General features: G+C 49.3%; 1 protein-coding gene across 1 annotated transcript in view; it reads right to left on the reverse strand.

The window, feature by feature from the left end:
* Grik3 (glutamate ionotropic receptor kainate type subunit 3) overlaps positions 1-20,309 on the reverse strand; it is a 232,720-nt gene that overhangs the window by 26,970 nt on the left and 185,441 nt on the right. Inside the window, exons 10-11 of the mRNA XM_008850200.3 lie at positions 18,540-18,743; positions 2,505-2,728 (exon numbers count right to left, since the gene is read on the reverse strand). Coding sequence (XP_008848422.1) covers positions 2,505-2,728; positions 18,540-18,743 — 428 coding nt within the window. The remainder of the gene's footprint in view (positions 1-2,504; positions 2,729-18,539; positions 18,744-20,309) is intronic.

Below are 20,309 nucleotides of genomic sequence, written 5' to 3' on the forward strand. Positions count from 1 at the left end.
TGCAGGTGCTCAGTGGTGCCCCCTTGAGTCCATTGTGTGTGCTGCAATGTGCTGCCAGTGGTGGCTTGCCTGCTTCACTCCCTAATGTCACCTGTGTTAAATTTAAAGTGGGACCCTGTAAGGAAAGCTTTGAGACTCTGGGCATTGATTTAATGTCTCTGATCTGATTTAATGTCTCTGAGCCTCAGTTTCTGCTTCTGTAATGTGGGGATAATTATCCTACCTTACAGAGCTATTGTTGCAAGGGTTTGATACAGCAGTTGTGAGCCATGCTGTGTGGATGATCCATGAGGTGTCAAGTGTACTTAGATGCTTTTCTCAGCTCTGTGGCCAAGATCTTCATCCTTCTTCTCCCTCTGCATGTACCTGGTGGCATCCTAGCCACACCAGAAATCCTCACTCTTCCTAAGCATCCCCAGGCTAGCCTTGGGAGGGGTCTCCTGCCTTCCTCGCCGGGAGGAAGGGCCTTCATGCAGACTCAGCAGTCTGCAGCTGATGGAAGGCCCCTATCTGAGGGGCAAAGAGACACGCATCAAATAGAACTAGAGCTGGAAATGCTCCTGTCTCAGAGGGGTGGGCGGCTGAGAGGCCACTGGAGCTTCGAAAATTACGCTGAGAGCACAAGAGAGCAGCTCTGCTTTCAAAGGCTTGTTAGACCATTAGAGACAAGAGGGGTGATGAAGGCCTCTCTGAAGGCTCGGGGCTGGCCGGGCCGAGCACAGGGCAGCTGCAGCAGCACCAGGCTCTGCAGCAAAGGCTTGGGAGGCAGGATGATTTTGCCCCTCACATTCTTCCTTTGGTCTTTCTCTGTGTGGGAGGAGGCAGAGAGTGAAGGAGTGGAGAAGTGGGGGAGGCTTTCAAAGAAAGCTCTAGGCCCTTGGATCTCAAATTGCTTCTCCAGAGAAGTTTCTCTTTATACCTTGTTAGACTAGGTGAAAAAGGACCTAGGGGCAGGGGCCATGATGGGGTTTAGAGAGATGGGCAGAGGGCACATCTGGGAGGGCCTGGGAGCATGAGGCAGGGGTCAAGCAGTGGCCAGAGGTGTGAGTAGCAAACGAAACCTTAAGTGTGTGACTCAGGTGCACATCTCTGATATGTGACTTGCTTTTTTAAAAAATATTTTTTTAAAATTTTACATGTATGAGTGTATTGCTTTGCATGCGGCTAGGTGTACTTGTGTTGTGCAATGCCTGTAGAGATCAGAAAAGGGCATCATATCCCTGGAACTGGAGTTATGGATGGTATATGGGTGCCATATGGGTGCTGGGAATTGAAGCGAGCACCCATTGCTCTTGACCACAGAGCCATCTCTTCAGCAATTTACTTTTTGTATGGCCTCAGTGGGCCTCGTGTGTCTCCTCTTTAAGGGAGGCTGGAGAGCAAAGGGAAAGGTAGCAGGATGTAGAAGAGGGTGCTTGGCAAACATTGGGTGCTCGCTATACATGGCCTAAACTTGCTTCTCTAGTGACCCCCTCCTACCACTGTGTCTTGAATAATGCAATGGGTAGACATGGTGCAAGCATTGGATCTCAAGCAGGCAGGTGTGTATGTGTATGTGTGTGTGTGTGTGTGTGTGTGTGTGTGTGTGTGTAGTGTGTGTGTGTGTGTGTGTGTGTGTGTGTGTGTGTACAGGTGATGTATGAGCATGGGTCCCAGACAGGCAGGTGTCCTGGTTAGTTTTTATAGTCAACTTGACACACTTGGGAAGAAAGAATCTCAGCTGAAGAACTGGTCTGTGACCATGTCTGTGAGAGATTGTCTTGGCTGATGATTGATGTGGGAGGGCCCAGCATGCTGTGGGCAGCACCATCCCTAGGAAGGTGGGCCTGGGATAGCTAGCTGAGCATGAGCCAAGTGAGACTCAGTAAGCAGCAGTCTTCCATGGTTTCTGCTTCATTTCCTGCTTGAGTTCTTGCCCCGACTTCCCTCAATGATAGAGTGTGACCTAGAAGCATAAGACAAATAAACCCTTTCCTCCTTAAGTTGCTTTTGGTCAGAATGCTTTACCACAGCAACAGAAAGCAAACCAGAATAGCAGGTATGTTTGTGTGTCATGTTTCTCTATGTGATGTGTGTAGTTGATGGGGATCAGTTCCTCTGCTGTTGTGGACTATATAGATACCATTTATTTTCCATGTTTTAAGTTCATGTAATGCACTTGGGGCTGCTATAAAAAGTCCCTGGCCTGGTGGTGCAGTTCTGATCAATGATTTGGTTTCTCCCAGCTTATTTTGGGGACCAGGATAAAACTATCATATTTCAGGGTTATACACACAAACCAGAAGGAGGACTGACAGGGTGATTCATGCTCAGAGGGCCATGAAATGGCCTCAGAGGGCCTCTGAAGGGGACAAAAAATCTAAGTCATAGGGAGGGAAAGAGTGGTAGGTGCCCTAGTAGTCCAAACCTTGGGCCTTCTGAGCCAGGAGCTGAGGATGGGGCTCTCATCTGACTCCCCAAGCTTTCCAGTTTGGACCAGAGCTTTTTCCAAGGCATAATCTTACCTGGCGATGACGAAGAGAACACAGCTGACACCCAGGTAGGCAAGGAGCACGTACATCCAGATGTCCGGGGAAAGGGGATTGAGGAAGGAGAAGACGCTGGGGTTGGTGCCATTGGGCTTTCGATACAAGATGCTCACGCCGAGGGTCATGAAGGGCTTAGAGAAATCGATGGCTTTCTCACGGACATGGGTGATGGTCAGGGGAGCCACAGCCAGATCTGCCTTCTGCAATAAGACCACAGGCAGACAGTGAACAAAGTCTTGGGTTGGAGGTGATGGAGAACCCTTCTTGGGTAAGGGGTTGAGATGGTGCCAGTTACTTGAGCCCAAGGTCACTTAACTAATCTCTTGTGTGTATTTGTGTTTATGTGTGTGTGTGTGTGTGTGTGTGATACGTGTGTGTTCCTGCGTGCATATACACCTGTGGAGGCCTGAGGACAACCATGAGTGTCATTCCTCAGTTGCTGTCAACTTCGATTTTTAAGGCAGGGTCTCTCACAGGCCTGGGACTTGTGAAGTAAGCTAGGCTGTCTGGCTAGCAAGCTCTAGAACTCTGCCTGTTTCTGCCTCTCCAGCACCAGGATTACATGTGTGCTCCACCATATCTGGCTTTTTTTTTTCCCACACGGGTTCTGGGGATCAAATGCAGGTCTTTGTGTTTTTAAGGCAAACGCTTTACTAACTGAGCTATCTCCCTAGGCCCACTTATCCACTCTACAGTTTCAATACTGACTGACGTTCCTGGCCCAAGGTGTGGGGGAGACAAAGATGTGCGTATGTTAACACAGATCAACTTAACCTTTGTTCTCCAAGAGTGCTTGGCCTTGAGGAAGAAGACTGTGACAGAAACATGCAGAGGGTGAAAACCCATGAGGTCCGTTCCAGGGAGGCGGTATCAAATGAATACAGTTCAGCAACCTATAGACAGTTCAAACTAGCTCATGATCCTGTGCCTTTCAAATGCCATAAGGAACACAGAAGCCACAATGACCTTTACTTCGATCTGCTTTCTCCTCTCACACCTTCTCCACTGATTTAGCCCCATCAGATAGTCATCATATCCTAAAACCTATCCCAAAGCTAGTTAGACAAAGATAATACCCACTAGGGATCAGAGATGGCTCGGTTGGTAAAATGTTTGCTGTGTAAGAATGAGGACCTGAGTTTGGATCCCCAACATGCACATTAAAACCCAGATGCCAAGAGAGTCTGTAAACCCAGCACTGCTCATTGGTCAGTCAGTCCAGCCAACTGGTAAAGTCCAGGTTCAATCAGAGACCTTGACTCAATAATAAGGCAGAGAGGGGCTGGAGAGATGACTCAGAGGTTAAGAGCACTGACTTCTCTTGCAGAGGACCCGGGTTTGGTTCCCAGCACTTACATGGTGGCTAACAACTATCCGTGACTTCAATTCCAGGGGATCCAATGCTCTCTTCTGACTTTTGTGGGCATTGCACAACACAAATGCACTTACATGCATGCAGGCAATACACTCATACACATGAAATAAAAATTATAAATAAAATATTTTTAAAAATACGTGTATGAGTGTATTTGCCTGCATGCAAGTGAGTGCACCCATGTCATATTTTATTTACAATTTTTATTTTATGCGTATGAGTGTATTGCCTGCATGTATGTGAGTTCACCCATGTCATGCAATGCCTCAGAGGTCAGAAGAGGGCTTCGGGTTCCCCTGGAACTGGAGTTAAGGATGGTTCGTAGCTACCATGTGGGTGCTGGGAATCGAACCCGGGTCCTCTGAAAGAGCAGTCAGTGCTCTTAACCGCTGAGCCATCTCTCCAGCCCAAATAAAATATTTTTAGAAAGGAATAAGGGGAAAGTGATTGAAGGAAATATCTGATGCCAATCTCTGATCTGTGTGTACCTGCACCTGCACACACACACACACACACACACACACACACACACACTCTCTTGAACACATAACGCACACACACACATGCACACACACACACACACGATACCCTCCTTAGAGGATGAAGGTGTGCAAGAAATTGAACAGACATATCCAATGCCTCACTGGCAGGGGCTAACATGGAGCTGGGTGCGGAGGAGGGAGATGTTCATATGCTGATACAGGTCACTGCGTCACAAGTTTAATGAGGGGTGTTCTTAAAGTTCTATTTCTTTGGTCTGAGCCTTTTCTGGTTAAAATTCTAAAAAACTCTCCCCCACCATGTCTTGCCTGAGGCCCCATTAAATGGTGTCCTGTTCCCTATACCCACTGTTCACCTTCATGCTTGCCCTCTCTCTCTCTAATTCTTCAGATAGTTTATATTCTTTTGGACATATGCTGCCTCTTCCAGAGCCCTCCCTAGCAGTCTCCCATTCTGGACTCCCAGGAGCTCGCTCTCTCCCAAGGAGCCCAGTGTCCTCACATGGTTAGGGCTGTGGCTGACTCAACTGTTCTCTCTGCATCTCAAAGTGCCTCTTGGACTCTGGAGTAATTTAATAGTGTTCCCTTTAGAAAAGCTACCTCTTTAGTTCCTGTGGGTATTTATATCCCAAACTGTGAATCGTGTTATCACTTCCCTTCCTCAGATACGGCAGAATAGAAAGGTACAGGAGACCTAAAGACCAACACTAAAGACCCTTTGCCAAGATGGAGCATGCCTCTGAAAAATCCTGCCAAAGCAATCCACCTAGACAGCTCATCACTGGCTTGACCCATCTATCCATTCAAACAGGCATCTATCCATTCATTCATCCATCCATATATTCATTCACCTACCCACCTAGCTATCCATCCATCCACCTACCTACCTACCCATCAGTTCATCTGTTCATCCATTTACCCCCTCATCCACCCACCCATCCATCCATCCACTTATACACCCATTCACCTATTTATTCTTTTATCTAACTGCCCTCCATTTATCAATCCATCCATCCATTCATCCATCTATCCATCCATCCACTATTTTATGAGACCCATCAGGCTCTAGAGATACAGGAGCTGAGACATAGTTTCTACTCCCATGGCTCTATGGTCTAGTAGGAGAGATGGGTATTAATCAAATTGTTTAACAAATTAGCACTAGCTCAGACTCCACTTATCTCAGAATGGGGACTAGTATTTCAACAGAAATCAGACCCGGAGATAAGGGCCAGCATGTGTTGAACCCCAGTCTAGACAGTTCTGTGGGTGCCCCAGGCTTGGGGCAACTAGGAGACACCCAACTCTATTGTTCTCCTCAGTGTTTCTCCTTCTAATGTCACCCCCATATCCCAACATGGATCCTGGGGCCCAAGATTTGGTGAACTTCAAAACCCAGGAAAGGGCCAGCAAGATGGCTCAGGGAGCAAAGATCCTTGTCACCAAGAAATGACCTGAGTTCAATCCCTGGGACCTACATGGTAGATGGAAAGAGCAAACTCTTGCAAGTTGTCCTCTGACTTTATGAAACAAACAGCAATAGACAAACCTCAGGAAGGACAGGGAAGAGTAGCCCATATAAAAGGCTCATTACACTGTAGCCTTCCTCTTACAAATTTCTGGAGCTTGCCTAGCCCTGGAGGCAGAAAAGAACAGGGCAGCTAACCCCGCTCCTGGACTCTTCTGAGTTCAGTGACACAAGGGCAAGAATGCTCAGGGAACATGAAGACTGGCACCTTTACTTAAGACCTACTGTGCCCAGACCCTGGCCCAGCTGGAACACAGGAGCAAGCCGGAGATCTAGTCCGGTGAGCTTCTGCTTTGAGTGCAGACATGATTCCTGGGTGGTGCAGGCCAAGGCGAGCACCATGAAGTTCTCTTTCAGTCCTGAAGTCCTAGGATCTTCTATAATGATGTTGTTAGGAGGATGTAGTGTTGCTTTGATTCTAGAACTTTGATTCTAGTTTGACTCCAAAGTTAGAATGCACTTGGACTGCTCTCTGGAAATGGCCTCTGGGTTTGCAAAGGGTTCTTGGGCAGAAACTCCCAAGTTGATGGTGGGGGATCTTCCTGGGCCTTTTGATAGCAAGTTGGATGAGATTAAGGTGTTGTGGGTGATGTTTATTACGTGAGAATGTCCCAGGGGCTGGTGGGAAGCCAGTCACAGTGCCCAGGAGCCCTCTTTCTTTCCCTAGACTCTCTCAGGGCCTTCAGCACCTCCCTGCCACTCCTGCTTTCGGCTCTAATGGGACTGGGCAGCAGCAGTACCCACAGTTTTCTGTGCCTATGGCAGCAAGGTAATCAGCCAATATGACCTTCGCTGGGAGTTTGGATGTGTGTTCTCCCTTGGGCTTCAGGGAGGCCGGCGTTCTCCACTTCATTTTTGGCTTAGGCAGAAAATACTATATTTCACTGTTAGTAACGATTTCCCTGAAAAAAGGCATTATTTTGTGCAACTTCCCTTGAAAGATCGGAACAGATGTCAAGCCTTCGCGGTTTCGGTTCATTACTCAGAATGAAAGGCCCAGTCTTGGCGGCTCTTCCCACTTGCGCACGTTTCTTCCAGGGTGATTCATGTAATCACAGGCTGTCAGAGCTGGACGAGAGACCTTTGAGAACATCTGCTCCAACCGCACATTTTATTATAAAGGGAAACTGAGGCTTGGAGAAACTTTTGCTCTTTGTTCTCATATTGCAGAAATCATGTCCTTGAATGAAACCAAACCTCTGACCTGTTCCATACCTTTGCTGTGTTACAGGTGATTTTTCTTTTTCTGGCTTGTCTTGATTCACTGAGGACTTTTCCGTACCTCTTCTAAATGCCTAGAACAGGCAGGCTCTCTTCTGAGGATATTACTTCATGCCTATAAGCAGTTTTCCACTCATGGAGATTCTTCTGGGATGCACCCTGCTCACTGCTCCCCTCAGTGCATGAAGCCATTTGGCCTCCTCTGCTCGGCTCCAGCTCCCCCTCCGATGGTGAGAAGCATGTGCTCAGCTCCAGCTCTGTATTTAAATCCTTGGTATCCAACTATCCTGACTGCTGCCTTGACCCTGAACTTTTTCCCAGAATAAAACCTGGGTTACTTCCTACCAGGCTAAGAATGGGATGGGTCTCATGGTCTCAGTTCTGGCAACTTGTCACTGGTCAGCCTTCCCTTAGGACAAGGAGTCCTCTTTGGAGACTATGGTTTACTCCCCGTGCCTTTGTTTGTTCCCTGGGTCTAGTGTCCATCAGCACTATCTTTGGATTCTCTGGTATGGTTGCTACCTGATTCCTCATCTCTATGCTCTCTTTGCCTCATAGCTGGGAACACCAGGGTACCTTCCTGCCCAGACAGTGACCCACTATAGTTGAAATAGCAAGAACTGCCATCACTACAGGATACCTCTTACAAACCAAGCATCCCTAAGTGCCTTGTGAGTTCCTTCCAGGAGCCCCAGGAAGCAGAACATCACCACATTCCAGATGAAGGATCAGTGGCTGGAGCAGGTGAGGGAGGCTTGTTCAGGCTGGTGTGCAGCTGATCCAGGTCTCAGACTTGACTCACTGTGACCTAAAACCCAACATTTTACCACTTTGTCATACAAGCCAGGTGTAGTGGGGTGACTTGTGGCACACAGCCCCAATGACATTCAAACCTTGTGACTGTGACCTAATTTGGAATAAGGTCTTTGAGATATGATCAAATTAGGATGTCACCATACAGAATTAGGATCCCCCGCCTCACCTAACGACTGGTGCTCTTACTACAAGAGGAAGCACAGATGTACACAGAGAATGCCATGTGTTGGTGGAGGCAGAGATGAGGACAAAGTCAAGGAGCACTAAGGGCTGTCAGTCACCAGAAGCTGGGAGGAGGAAACCTATTCACTCTCAGAGCCTCTGAAGGGACCAACCCTGCTGACACCCTAATTTCTCATTTCTGGCCTGTGGGAGGATGAATTTCTGTTTTTTTGAAGCCGCCAGATTTGTTGCCATTTTTTATGCAAACACTAAGAAACCAACACCCCTGTCACTTAGACCTTGCTCCTTTTACCTCCTGCTCCCAGCCCTGCTCCAGTATCCATTCTTTCCTGAGGTAGGACTTATAGCCGAGTCCACAGAGCCCCGTCCTAAGCCTAGTGCCGCATCCTTAGAGACTTGAGCTTCATCCTGCTGCTGACCACAGCCAGCCCTGGGGCCAGGATACCTGTTGTAGGTCCTGCAGCCTTCCAGATCCCCTTCTGCCTCTACAATGCCCATGATGACTGGCTTGCCTCTGGGGCTGTCTACTGGTTCCCTCCCACGGTTCTGGCATGGGGTGTTACAGTGTCCCCCAAAAGACTCATGCATTGAAGATGTGGTCCCCACCTGGTGAATCGAGTTACTGAGAGGCAACTGGATCAGGAAGGCCCTGGCCTAATCAATGGCTTAATCCACTCAAAGATTCATACTTTGATGGTATTATTGAGAGGTGAGGTCTAGTTGAAGGAAGTAGGTTACAGTGGGTGTGCCTTTGAAGGGTGCTTTGTCCCTGGCTGCTTCCTGTTTCTTCCTCTTTGCTTCCCAGCAGCCAGGAGATGAGCATCGGCTCTGTCCCATGCCCCTGCTGCCACGAGATCCCATCACTTCACAGACCAGTTACAATGGGGGAGGCTGACCATCGGCTGAAACTTCAGAAACTGTGAGCCAAGAGCAATGCCCCTTTAAAGTGTTTCCTTTCAGGACTTGACATGCATGTGTGAGGACTTGAGTTTGGCTCCCCAGAGCCCAAGGAAAGCCAGATGTGGTAATGCTTGTTTGTAATCCCAGCGTTCCCATGGAAAAATGGGGGAATCCTGGGACGTTCATGGGCCAGCTAGCCTGGTGACTTGGCAATGAACTTTGACCCAAACAAAGTGAAAGGCAAGGGCCAATACCAGAGTTTGTCCTTTGACCTCCACACATGCACCATGACATGCGTGTGCCCACACTCACACACACATCCACACACATATATTTTTTTTTAACTATTTCTCTGTCAGTGATGAAAAGCTTGCGTCACACGGAGGCATCTTCAGAATTCAGTTTCTACTTCCAGGTGCCGTTTCTCCAGCTAGATGCTCCCCCTCTAAGCTGAGGAAACATTTTGCCCCTTGAAGGGCCTGGGTGGCAACGTAACAAACCAGCACCTGAGCCACCCACGTCTGAACAGACAGGGACAGGTGTGAGTACATTTGTAAGTGTCAGCTGCCAGGCTAGCCTCCACTGCCTGTGATTCACCTGTCCACTTCCTAAGCTGATGGCAGCCTTGCTGGGTGACTGAGCAATGATGTGTATGCCATTCCCAGGCCCAGGGGAAAGGCAATATTCCTGCTTCTTTGCAGACTCCATCCTGTGCTGCTGTCTTTCAAAAAGAATGGCAGGTCCAGCCTGTCTCACAGCCTAGGATGGATGGATGACTGGATCCATCGTCTATCACTATGTGTCCTCTCTCCCAACCCCATAGGTCTTGGTAGTGCTATCAACCCAGACCTGCCTTAGCAGAGTCTTGTGGGAATGGGGTGGTCACTCCCTCCCCTGAAGAAGGTTAGATCCCCATTATACATTCCACAGTTCTCCTCCCTGAATCGCTCCTTGCTGCTCTGATCACAACAGGATTTTTCTTTGCAGGCCATTGTTTAATATCTTGTTTCTTTGTCGGTATATAAACTCCAGGAGGGCAAAGATTAAGCTTGTTACCCTCACTGGTGTACCTCTTGGGATTAGTGCAAAGTCTCATATAAAGTGGAGTCTCTGAGAAGTTTTGTTGGAAAACTCAGTATTACCCACTAAGGGGTGCTGGGGAGATGGCTCAGTAGGTAAATGTACTTGCTGCCAAGACTGATGACCCGAGTTTGAGCCCTAAGCTCTATGTGGTAGGAGAGAACTGACTCCAGCAAGTTGTCCTCTGACCTCTACACACTTGCTGTGGCATTCCTCTTCTCTCTCTCTCTCTCTCTCTCTCAATTTTTAAAATATTTTATTTATTATTTTTATTTCAGACGTGTGTGCTGCCATGTGTGTGCTGGGATTCGAACCTGGGTCTTCTGCAAGAACAACCAGTGCTCTTAACCACTGAGCCATCTCTCCAGCCCCCCTCATTTTAAAAAATTTTATTTATTTCTCTCAATTTTTTTAAAAAAGAAAATCCTCTAAAGGTCTAAAGTGCTCTGCCCTTCCTCCAACCTAAAAGTCACATTGATTTTAACTATTCGTCTTGTCTCTTTTCAAAGTAGGGACCTGATGGGCTAACCTATACTTTGCTTTTCTCTCCTTCTGACCTGCAATGGATCCCAGCAGTGATGGCCCCTCTTGCCCTCATGGACCACCTCAGGCAGGTCCTGGTGACATCCCTGGTTCAGTGTAGCTCCATCCATCTACTGCCAGGGGCAAACTGTCTATCTGTGCAGTCTGTTTGTTTTTCTTTCTCCCAACTAGCTCTGTTCTACCCCTAGGTGAGCTTCCAGCTTTGAGATGCTCTAGTCCACGGTTGGAAAGCAGGCTTGGATACAGTCTTCTCTGGCCTTGCAAACAGGGCATGGAACCCAGGCACACAGGCCAGAAGGAAGGTCTGATTCCTGGGTGGGACGGGACAGCACATAATGCATCAATAAGGGTGTGTCTCTGACAGCAGATCATTCCATCACACCTAGAGACTGAGACAGGTGCCCACAGCTCCACAGCCATGGCTGGTTGCTTCCTGAGTCCATGCGCTCCTTCACTTAGCCCTATTCCATAGACTGCCCACGAGGGACCAGCAATGACCTAATGTCTTCTGGGTTAGTCTAACTGCTGCTGGCCAAGGGATAAACAATGGCCTCCCCCTGCCTCGTATGAATCTCTAAGTCTTTCCTCCAGGGTCTTCCGGGATGGGTCACAGTGCCTCTCTCTGATCCACAGGACCAGACTAGAAGCCAGGGAAGCTCTTCTGCTCAGCCACCTTCCTTATGTGCAACATCAGCCTGGCTGAAGACTCAACCTGGTTTCTTGCTTAGGGCTGAACTCTCACTGTGGCTAGAGACCCACACCTAGTCATCTATTCATGAATTGCTGTTTCTTCCTCTAGCAGGCAAGATCCCAAGGCCAAGGGAAGGATCTTGGTGAGTTGTTTGCTCCTACCTCCAGGGTACCTAGCATGGGGCCTTGTGATAGATCTACTGAAGAGACTGACCATTGTGAACACTAGTTTCAAAGGTGGCACCCAGCAAGCCCTTCCTCTGGAATGACCCGCAGATACTCTCAGCAGTGCACTAAGTCATAGATGGTGTCTGCTGGTGACACCTTGAGTCAGATGCCAATTTGACAAAGAGCATTGTGGTCATCAGTAACCTCAGAACCTGGCAGTCTGAACAGTCCACATAAATCAGATTAGGTGGAGAAGAGGTATGGGAAAATCCCCAAGCGTTAACTGATGGGTCCTCTGTCTGCAGTACATGCACGAACCTCCTAGCTGAGGGACATAGACAGTGAGAAAGGCGTGTCTCTTCTAGACCTGGGATGGAGCTGTGCCTAGCGCTGAAGACAGCTAGGCAGGTTTCCTGTATCAAGGTGTGTACTGCACCCCTGTCATTTCTGAAAGAATTCCTTTCTTCTCCCTTGTATGGCCAGGGTGGAGCTCCTGGGGCATTCAGAGCTGCCTGCCCTGCAGACTCCATGCGTCCAGCTACAGCCTCAGCCAGGCCCTAACTGTGGAAGACTTCAGCAACCTTGGCAGTGGCCACCCAAGCAAGTACAATATACATGTTTAAACACCTCTTCCTCCTTCTCCAAGTCACAGCTTCAGAGTCCTTGGCCTCTGTTCTAGCTCCATCCAGCCCCCAGCTCCCCTTTGCAGTAGTGGCTAAACCCTGACGACATTTACTTGTTTGATTCATTGCTTGTTCCTAGAGGGCAAGTACCGTGTCCATCTTGGTCACCTGCATACCCAAAGACACTGCCCTGGGTGCAACATACTGTTGGTTAGAGCTGGGCTCAGACACCCTCATGAACCCACTCAAACCCCCTGTCTCAGGCCAACCTCTTGCAGATATGATCTAAGAGCATCTTACTTTGGCCCTAGAACTTTGACAGACAGTTGTTGCAGGGTTCTAGATGGCTCCCATGTTCAAAAAGCTCAACCAAGTTGTATGGAAGTCGGGGCCAATAGGTGAACCTACTCTTGCCTCCCCTTTCCACGTGAAATGTCCTAAGATACATTATAGAGCATTCCTAAGGTGAACAATCACAGACTGAGTCATTTGTCACTGCGCTTGTTAATAATGTCAACTTGACAGGATCTAGAATCTCCTGGGAGACAAACCTCTGGGCATGTCTGTTGCGGAGTTTCTAGATGGGGTCATCTGAGGTAGGAAGACTCATGCTGATGTGGTGGAGTCATTAAAAGCAAGCTGAGTATCAGCATTCACCTCTCTCTGCTTCCTGACTGTGGATGCAGTGTGACCAGCTGCCTCAAGATCTTGCTGCCATGCCTTCCCTCCATGATGGGCTATACCCTCAAACTATTAGCCAAAATAAACCTTTTCTTCTTTAAGCACTTTTGTCCAGTATTTTGTCACAGCAATGAGAAAAAGAACTAATACAGTCATGCTGCTGGCTTCCCCTGCCTGTTGATATTATCCCCAGTGTCATCACCCCTAGCTAAGCAATGACATAGGCTTTTGTGTGGCTCTGCACTAGAGTCCAGGGTGACACTCAAGACCTTTTGGCTGGATGAATAGGCCTGTGATCCTCTTCAGGGGAGGTTGCCTTTCCTAGCCACTCCCTTGGACCCATTTCCTTCCTGATACCTCTTACACCATGAAGCTCAAGTGCCTGGTCCTCCCTAGCACCGGCTTGTCTGGCCCCTGTTGCAGACTTCTCCCCAGGCTGCTCTCTGTTTGTTGAGTTCTGGAGCCCACAGTTCTGGGGTGAATCTCAGCATGGCTCCCTATCTTTCCCATCCTCTCTCCACCTGCCTAATAACCTGGACCTCCCTGAAAACACCCTGGTACCTCCTGAAAGTCCTTAGGACTCCTGATACCTTGCTCTGGGCAATCTACTGCCTTGACAGGAGTCTGCCTTTGTAGCTATCTGCTTTCCCTTGCCCTAAATGCCCTGAGGCATTCTGACCTGGCCTAGGTGAGCTCCCGGCAGGCTTTGAGTCCAAGTACACCAGCCCAGATTGAAGGAGGCATCTTTGGCAGAGCTTCCCCTGGCCACAATAACAGGGTTTGGGTACCTCCTAGCACAGGTGCACCCTGGCCAGAATTAGGAACTGGTTTGTGCTAGTAAGCCAATGGACCCACTGGGTGATGGGATCATAGCATTGACCCCAGATCCTCCTACACACACCAGATGTGAAGCTGGATCATGACCCACAGTCATGTCCTTGGGCAGGGTGAGCAGTCCATGTCCATTCATGTATTCTTCATTCACCAATGCCTGTTTGTGTCCAAGTGCTAGGCAATGACCAAGTTCAGTCCATCAGGGACTTGTTATCTAGAAGAGTCGGACAGAGGACATGGATACTTCCGTGCCATTTTCCCTGGCTATACTCTGTGTGACAGGAAAGCAGAGGGGGATCTGGGCAGGGCTACCTATGCTCATTCTTTGTCTCCATCTTGGTCCAAGTAGGTCTGGAAACCAGGGCAAACTACATCACCCACATAAGCCACAAGCCTGACCTCATTGACCTCACTGGCCCCCCTTACTCTTTCTTCCTCTTCAAACTTGCCAGCCCAGAAATCTTGGGGATTCCTCATGATCACCCTCCTGGCTCCCTCTTCACATCCTATAGCTAGGCACCCCCATGGTGACCAGGATCCTAGCATGTCCCAAGCAGCTCTCAGACCATGATTTCTCTAGAGGGCTTACAGTCTAGGACACAACCGCCCCCCTCCCCAGCTGTCCCTGCTAGAATTCTCTGCCTCGTTCTTGTCCCCTTCCTTCCGCCACCTCCTCCATCCACTCAGTCGCCAGCCTGCTGCCTTTGTGTCTCTTCTCTGGACCTTCACTTTCCTTGTTTTTCACTGTCTCTTCCCTTCATCCAGGCTCCAGCCAGGTGCCCAGACCAGCTCCAGTTTGACTGAGGAGTATATGACTTTTTCCTCGAGAGCCAGGCTGATGTAACCCCTGGCTCTAGATCTTCCTCTAGTGACCCGTAACTCTCAAGGTTAAATTAAATAACTTGGCTGGGGATGTAGCTCAGTAGTCGAATACTTGCCCAGCATGTGGAAGGTCTTAGGATCAACCCCCGATACTGAAAAATGATTAAATAACTCAGTTTAACACCCGAGACTCAAGACTCATCTCTGTCCCTTTCTCCACCAGTGGTTGTCCTTTGGTTTCAGACTCTCTCCTCTTGGGGCTTTGCTTCCACATTCCCCAAACAGATTCAAGGTTGCCTGGTGCCAGGGCATGGAAGCTCTAGATGGAAGGTGGGAGCCATGGTGTCAAAAAAGTCAATGTTGGCCTGGAGAGATGGCTCAGTGGTTAAGAACACTGGTTGTTCTTGCAGAAGACCTGGGTTCCAATCCTAGCACCCACATGGCAGCTAACAACTGTCCATAACTCCAGTCCCAGGGCATCCGACAGCCTCTTCTGACCTCAGGCATTGCGTGATACGGGTGCACTTACCTACATGCAGGCAATACTTGCATACACATAAAATAAAAATAATAAATAGATTTTTTTAAAAAGTCAATGTTCCAAGTATAAGGCAGAGCAGTACTTTAGTGTATGCTTTGGTTGTCTATGAGCTGGGTGAACGTGAGTCAGTTCCCAAGGCTGTCTATTTAGATTCAGCCAAGGAAAGTCTGGGTCCTGGACTACTAGGTCTTGCCTAGCAGGATGACCATGGCTGGTAGGCCACCTTGCCTATTCCACCATGTTCAAGTATGAGCACTTTAGACACAGGGGTGGTCCTCAGTAGGACCAGTGCTGAATAGGACTGTTCCTGTGTATGAGCACTCACTGAGCACCAGATACTCAGCTGAGCATTTGGAGGGTGTATCTCATGAAATCTTCCCAGGAACCCTGGCCCAAGGTTCTGTTATCATCCCCGCTTTGAAGCTGAGGAAATGGAGTCCAGAGAGGCTGGATAACTCTCCTGTGAGCTGAAATGAGCCAGACCTGGAATCTGAAACTATTTCCATTGGATTCTAGAGTTGTTTTGAGTTGTGGAAGCATTGAAGGCAGGGAGCTGAGGAAAGATGCCTGAGAGGGGATGAGGACATGCAGGCAGCAGCAATGGGAGGTGGGTCAGGAGAGATGGTGATGGACACAGGGTTCCTGCCAGTCTAATCCAATGTTCAAGGTGACACAGGGAAGGTGGGTGTGTCCCTGGGAGAGGATTCTGTCCTGAAGGTGCCACCTCCCTCCATAACACTGGCTGCTTGGATAGTTGTTTGGCACGGGTCAGAGGCCAGCGGAGTGTCAGGGAAGGACATTTGAAATTTTGTTGGTTGGGCCTTCAAATGGACCTCAGGAGGCAGACACTTACAAAGGTGGGAATCCATCATCTTTACACCTCCGTTCAGATCCCTAATAAGGAAGTAATAATATTGCCAAGTCTTTAGCACGCTCTCTATGAGCTAGTGAGAAGACTAATTATCTGACGACACTAATAAATGGTTATGATGTTATTAAAAAATGGCGCCAAGCTAGGATTAACAGGCTCATCAATTGTAGGGAATCTAGTTTAACAAGGTCCCCCGCATGCCCTATCCAGGCTCCTGGCCTTGATGAATACCAGGCCTCCAAAGCACCTCCCAGCAGTATGGAGGCTGTGGATGAGGCTCCCTGTTATTCTCCAGTGGAGGAATGCTTGGGAGGGTCTGGCTGCTGCTGGTCTTTTTTATCATGTCCCTTTGAAAAGATCACTCTTCAAAGCCTGTGGGTCACCAAGAGGCTGTGGGTGGTGGGACTGGCTGCTGTTCAGTCCTGCACATGGGCTTGGCTCTCCTGGCAACCTGACCCCTTTTCCTCCTCTGACCCACTCCGCTTTGTGGATGCCAGGCTCCAGAGCCCCACTCGCAAGGCCCTGGGAAGTGGCTTGAGGTACCTCCAGGGCCTGCTAGCTCATTTCCATAGTAATTAGGGTTATTAGGAATAATGGAGACAATACCACTCCTTTCCATCTACACAGAAGCCTACAACCCCAAAGCCCCTTCCCATCCGTTGTCTCCTGTGAGCCTCACAATGGGCAGGGAAAAGTGGAGGCAGCTGTCATCTCTCACTGTGGAAGCAGGGAAACTGGAGCTTGGGGACACAAAGGACTCCTGAGCAACACCCACACAGTCTTTAAGGAATAACTGGAAGGATAAAAATAAAAACAATAACAGTAAGTACTGAAGTTCTGCCAACTAGACCAAATACATGAGTCCCCCAGCACTCCTGGGAGGCAAGTCCTGTTCACATGATCCTGCCTCCCAGTGAAGGGGCTGAGGAGCAGAGAGGTTAAGAGACTGTCTGGGAACACTCAGCTACCAATGGGCAATGTAAGCTTACGCTCTTTAGCTTTGGTTTCTCCCTCCAGGCTTCCACACAGGCCACAGTTCCCAGGTCAGGGACATGGGTCTACCAAGTCAGGCTCTTCTTGACCCTTGTGCTCCAACCTTCCTCCCGTCCCTGCCTCTGAGATCTCCATACAGTAGTACAGTATCCTCCCCAACTCCCTAGATGGGCAGGGCTCTTAATGACCCTGGTGCTGTTGCCTCCACTTGGAGAGGCAGAGCAGTGAGGAACCCAGACATTGGTTAGGACGGTGGTGTTTCAGAGACTGCCAGCCATGAGCCTGCCTGTACCCTGGCTTAATCTTGAACTTGGTTCCACCCTGGCTTCTGGACCAGGGTGGGCTCTCTGGAGAAGTTCTAGTCCAGGGCCACCTATATACAGAGCCTCCTAAGAGTCTTTGGCTTTGAATCCAACCCAGCACTCACTATCTGAGGCCTGATCACTTCTCTCCACCAGCCTCTGCCTCAGCCTCTGAATCTGTGCAGTGAATGTCAGCTACAACACCTGCTTCAGTAGGCTGCTCTAAGGATGGGGGAGGACAGATCGAGGGGGTCCAGGACAGATCAAGTCTTTGTCTCCCTCAGCTGCAAACAGGGTTTCCTACAGATAGACATGCTTCTGTTTCACTGAGGACTTTGAGCTAGAAGGTGGGCAATATTCCTCCTGTGCCACATGACCCTGGCAAACGGTGCCTCGTTATATTCCCATGGCTTCCTTAGGGCCCTTGGCAGTTACTACCTACTCCCATGGTAAAGAGGAAGAGCTGGTGCTCAAGGGGGGAGATAATGAACTTACCAGCTCACACATCTGCTAGTCAGATCTGGTTCTTGAACCTCAGGTCTGCTGGTTCACAGCTTGGGCTTCAAGAGTTAGCATGTGTTTACTGTTACATCACACATCAGTAATAAGCACAGGTACCTGCTTATTAGACTGGCTATGGGTGGGACCTGTGCTACTGTCCCAGTGCTCCTGAGGGGAGAAGGTTGACATACCCATTTCACAGAAGAGGAAACTGCTTAGAGGTTGGGTAACTTGCCCCTGTGCCTATAGCTCAGTACCCCTTCATCCCTCTTTTGGCCTGTGACTTTCTCCTCTATAGCCAGTCTTTCCCCTCTCCATGCTCTCCAGGTCCTCCCCATCCCAGGCAGAGTAAGAGGCTCTTGGTACTGTCCAGAAGAGTCTTGCTTACCCCTTCATGGCAGTCCTCAGCCTGTTTCCTGAGCCATCTGTATCACCACTGGACTTGCAGTGACTCAAAGCAGTGACAGATCTCTCTATGTGTCCCTGAGTTAGCTGGTATGTTTGTCCTGGCTCCTCAATCCCAAGCTGGGACATCCTCGAAGGAGCGGAAGGCTCCTGAGAGGCTGTGGGAATCCTCAGAAGCAGGCTCACTAAAGATGCCTTAAGCAGGCTCACTGGAGAGGACATCAGCGGGTGGGATGCCTAGGCAAGGCTGGCCCAGCAAAGCTGGGCTCACTTCTTTCTATGAATCCACCAGTCTCCAAGCACACAACATACACGTCCATCTCCCCAGTTCCCAGACCTTCACCTGCTGGAATGCCCAGATATTCAAGTACCAACTCACTAAACCTCCCCTGGCCCTGTCCTCGTCCAACCTCCACACCCCAGCCTCAGCTTACGTGGTCAATGAGCTCCTTGACCATGCCGTTCCACTGGCCCTTGTCGTCCTGCGCCCCGTACTTGCCATCCTCCACCAGCCGAATTTCATAGGAGAAGCCCAGAATGTGTGCCAGCTCCTTGAGCAGGTCAATACAGTAGCCCTCAAACCGGTCATTACCATACAGGGTCTTGTCTGATTTTCGAAACATGACGAAGGGCTCCTCCTGTGGGGACAGAAAGGAGAGGGGATGCCAGGCTAAGGGGCTGGGGTGGAGGTAGGCTCCTCCTGAGCTTATCTTGAAATCACTATAGAGCCAAGGATGAACTTGAACTCTTTATCCTCCTGCCTCTACCCCCCAAGGGTTAGGATTAAAAGCTATACCACCATACCTGCCAAGGCTCTTGTTTATTATACACACACATATGTATATGTTTGTTGGGTGCACATATGTGCATGTGTGCACACATGCACACACTTACTTACAGAAGGGTCTCATTATTTTCCACACTGACAAGGCCCTTCTTTTGACCCCCATAGACCCCTAGGGTGGGGTGGGCAGTGGGAAGCTCTGGTGACAATACTTGTTGGGGGGGGTCCTTGGGAGCAGAGATCACTAGCAGCCTCGAGCCAGGCTCCTGCTGTGGCAGGTGGGCTTGGTTTTTCCACCCTGGTCCCTCAGCTTCCCAACATGCCATCCCACCTGACAAGTCTGCTCTAGCTTCTGAGATTCCTTGGGGACTTCGAGAAAGAGAAAGTGCCTGATCTCATAGGTGGTTCCCAACACACCAGGGATTCTGCAGACATTTCTTAGTGTAATTGCAAGGCAACATAGACCTCTGGGTTAGTTCTAGCCTAGACCTCAGTGCCTCTGGTGCCTACCCTCCAGTCAGGCAAACAGCTCCATAAGAGAGGAGAGTTCAGGTGGGCCTCAGTTAGGTGCTCATGACAACTGGAGGCAAAGGAACCTTAACTTTCCCCTGGTCCATACTGCCCCTGCACGCTGGGGAGGGCCTGGGTTTGCAAAAGGCCTGGGTGGGATGCTGGTCCACTTACCCTTTTGACTGATGCTCTTGTGCAGTGAGCAAGTTACATTGTTGTATCTGGTGGCCCTGGCCTGAGTTAGCTCAAGGAAAGAATTAGAGAGAAAGTATCATCGTTTCCCGGGTGAACTACCGGGATACAGATTGATCCCCACCCCTTTCTGTAGAATGGGGATACTAACAGAACTCATTCTAATGGAGTATTGTGAGGGCAAAATTAGTCCCCACCTAGGAAGAGCACTTTGTGCCTGGCAAATGTCAGCTGCCATCATCATCATCATCATCACTGTTAATCACGGTCACCCCTTCTTGTATGCTGGTTGTCCTGTTACTGCAGTGACCTTTCCCTCCTAGAAACCACATCCAATGTCACCAACAGGTAAGAATCATGACCATCAGCAGATGTGGGGGGGGGCATCATTTGGGAAAAGCCCCTGGGATGGCTCCCTCCCTGACCCCCTTCACCCTCATTCCTTGCCTTAGCCTCTAAAATTAGCACTTCATTTGTGAAGCCACCACCACAGCCCCAGAATCTATACATCTCCATCTAAATACGCTGCCTTCGGAGCAGCTGTAAAATGCCATTAATTTCGGGAAGTGCTTTGCGGACGGCATACATATTTAACAGCTGAAGCCCAGGGCATTAAAATGGTGCTCGCCTTAGTAATGCGTCTCCAGCCCAGCAACATTTCCTAGGGGGTAATTCTCAACTCCACGACTACTTATTCATGGACTATTTCACAATTTAT

The sequence above is a fragment of the Nannospalax galili genome, unplaced genomic scaffold (assembly GCF_000622305.1).
Source record: "Nannospalax galili isolate Female #2095 unplaced genomic scaffold, S.galili_v1.0 scaffold944, whole genome shotgun sequence".
In the NCBI taxonomy this organism is placed as follows: Eukaryota; Metazoa; Chordata; class Mammalia; order Rodentia; family Spalacidae; genus Nannospalax; species Nannospalax galili.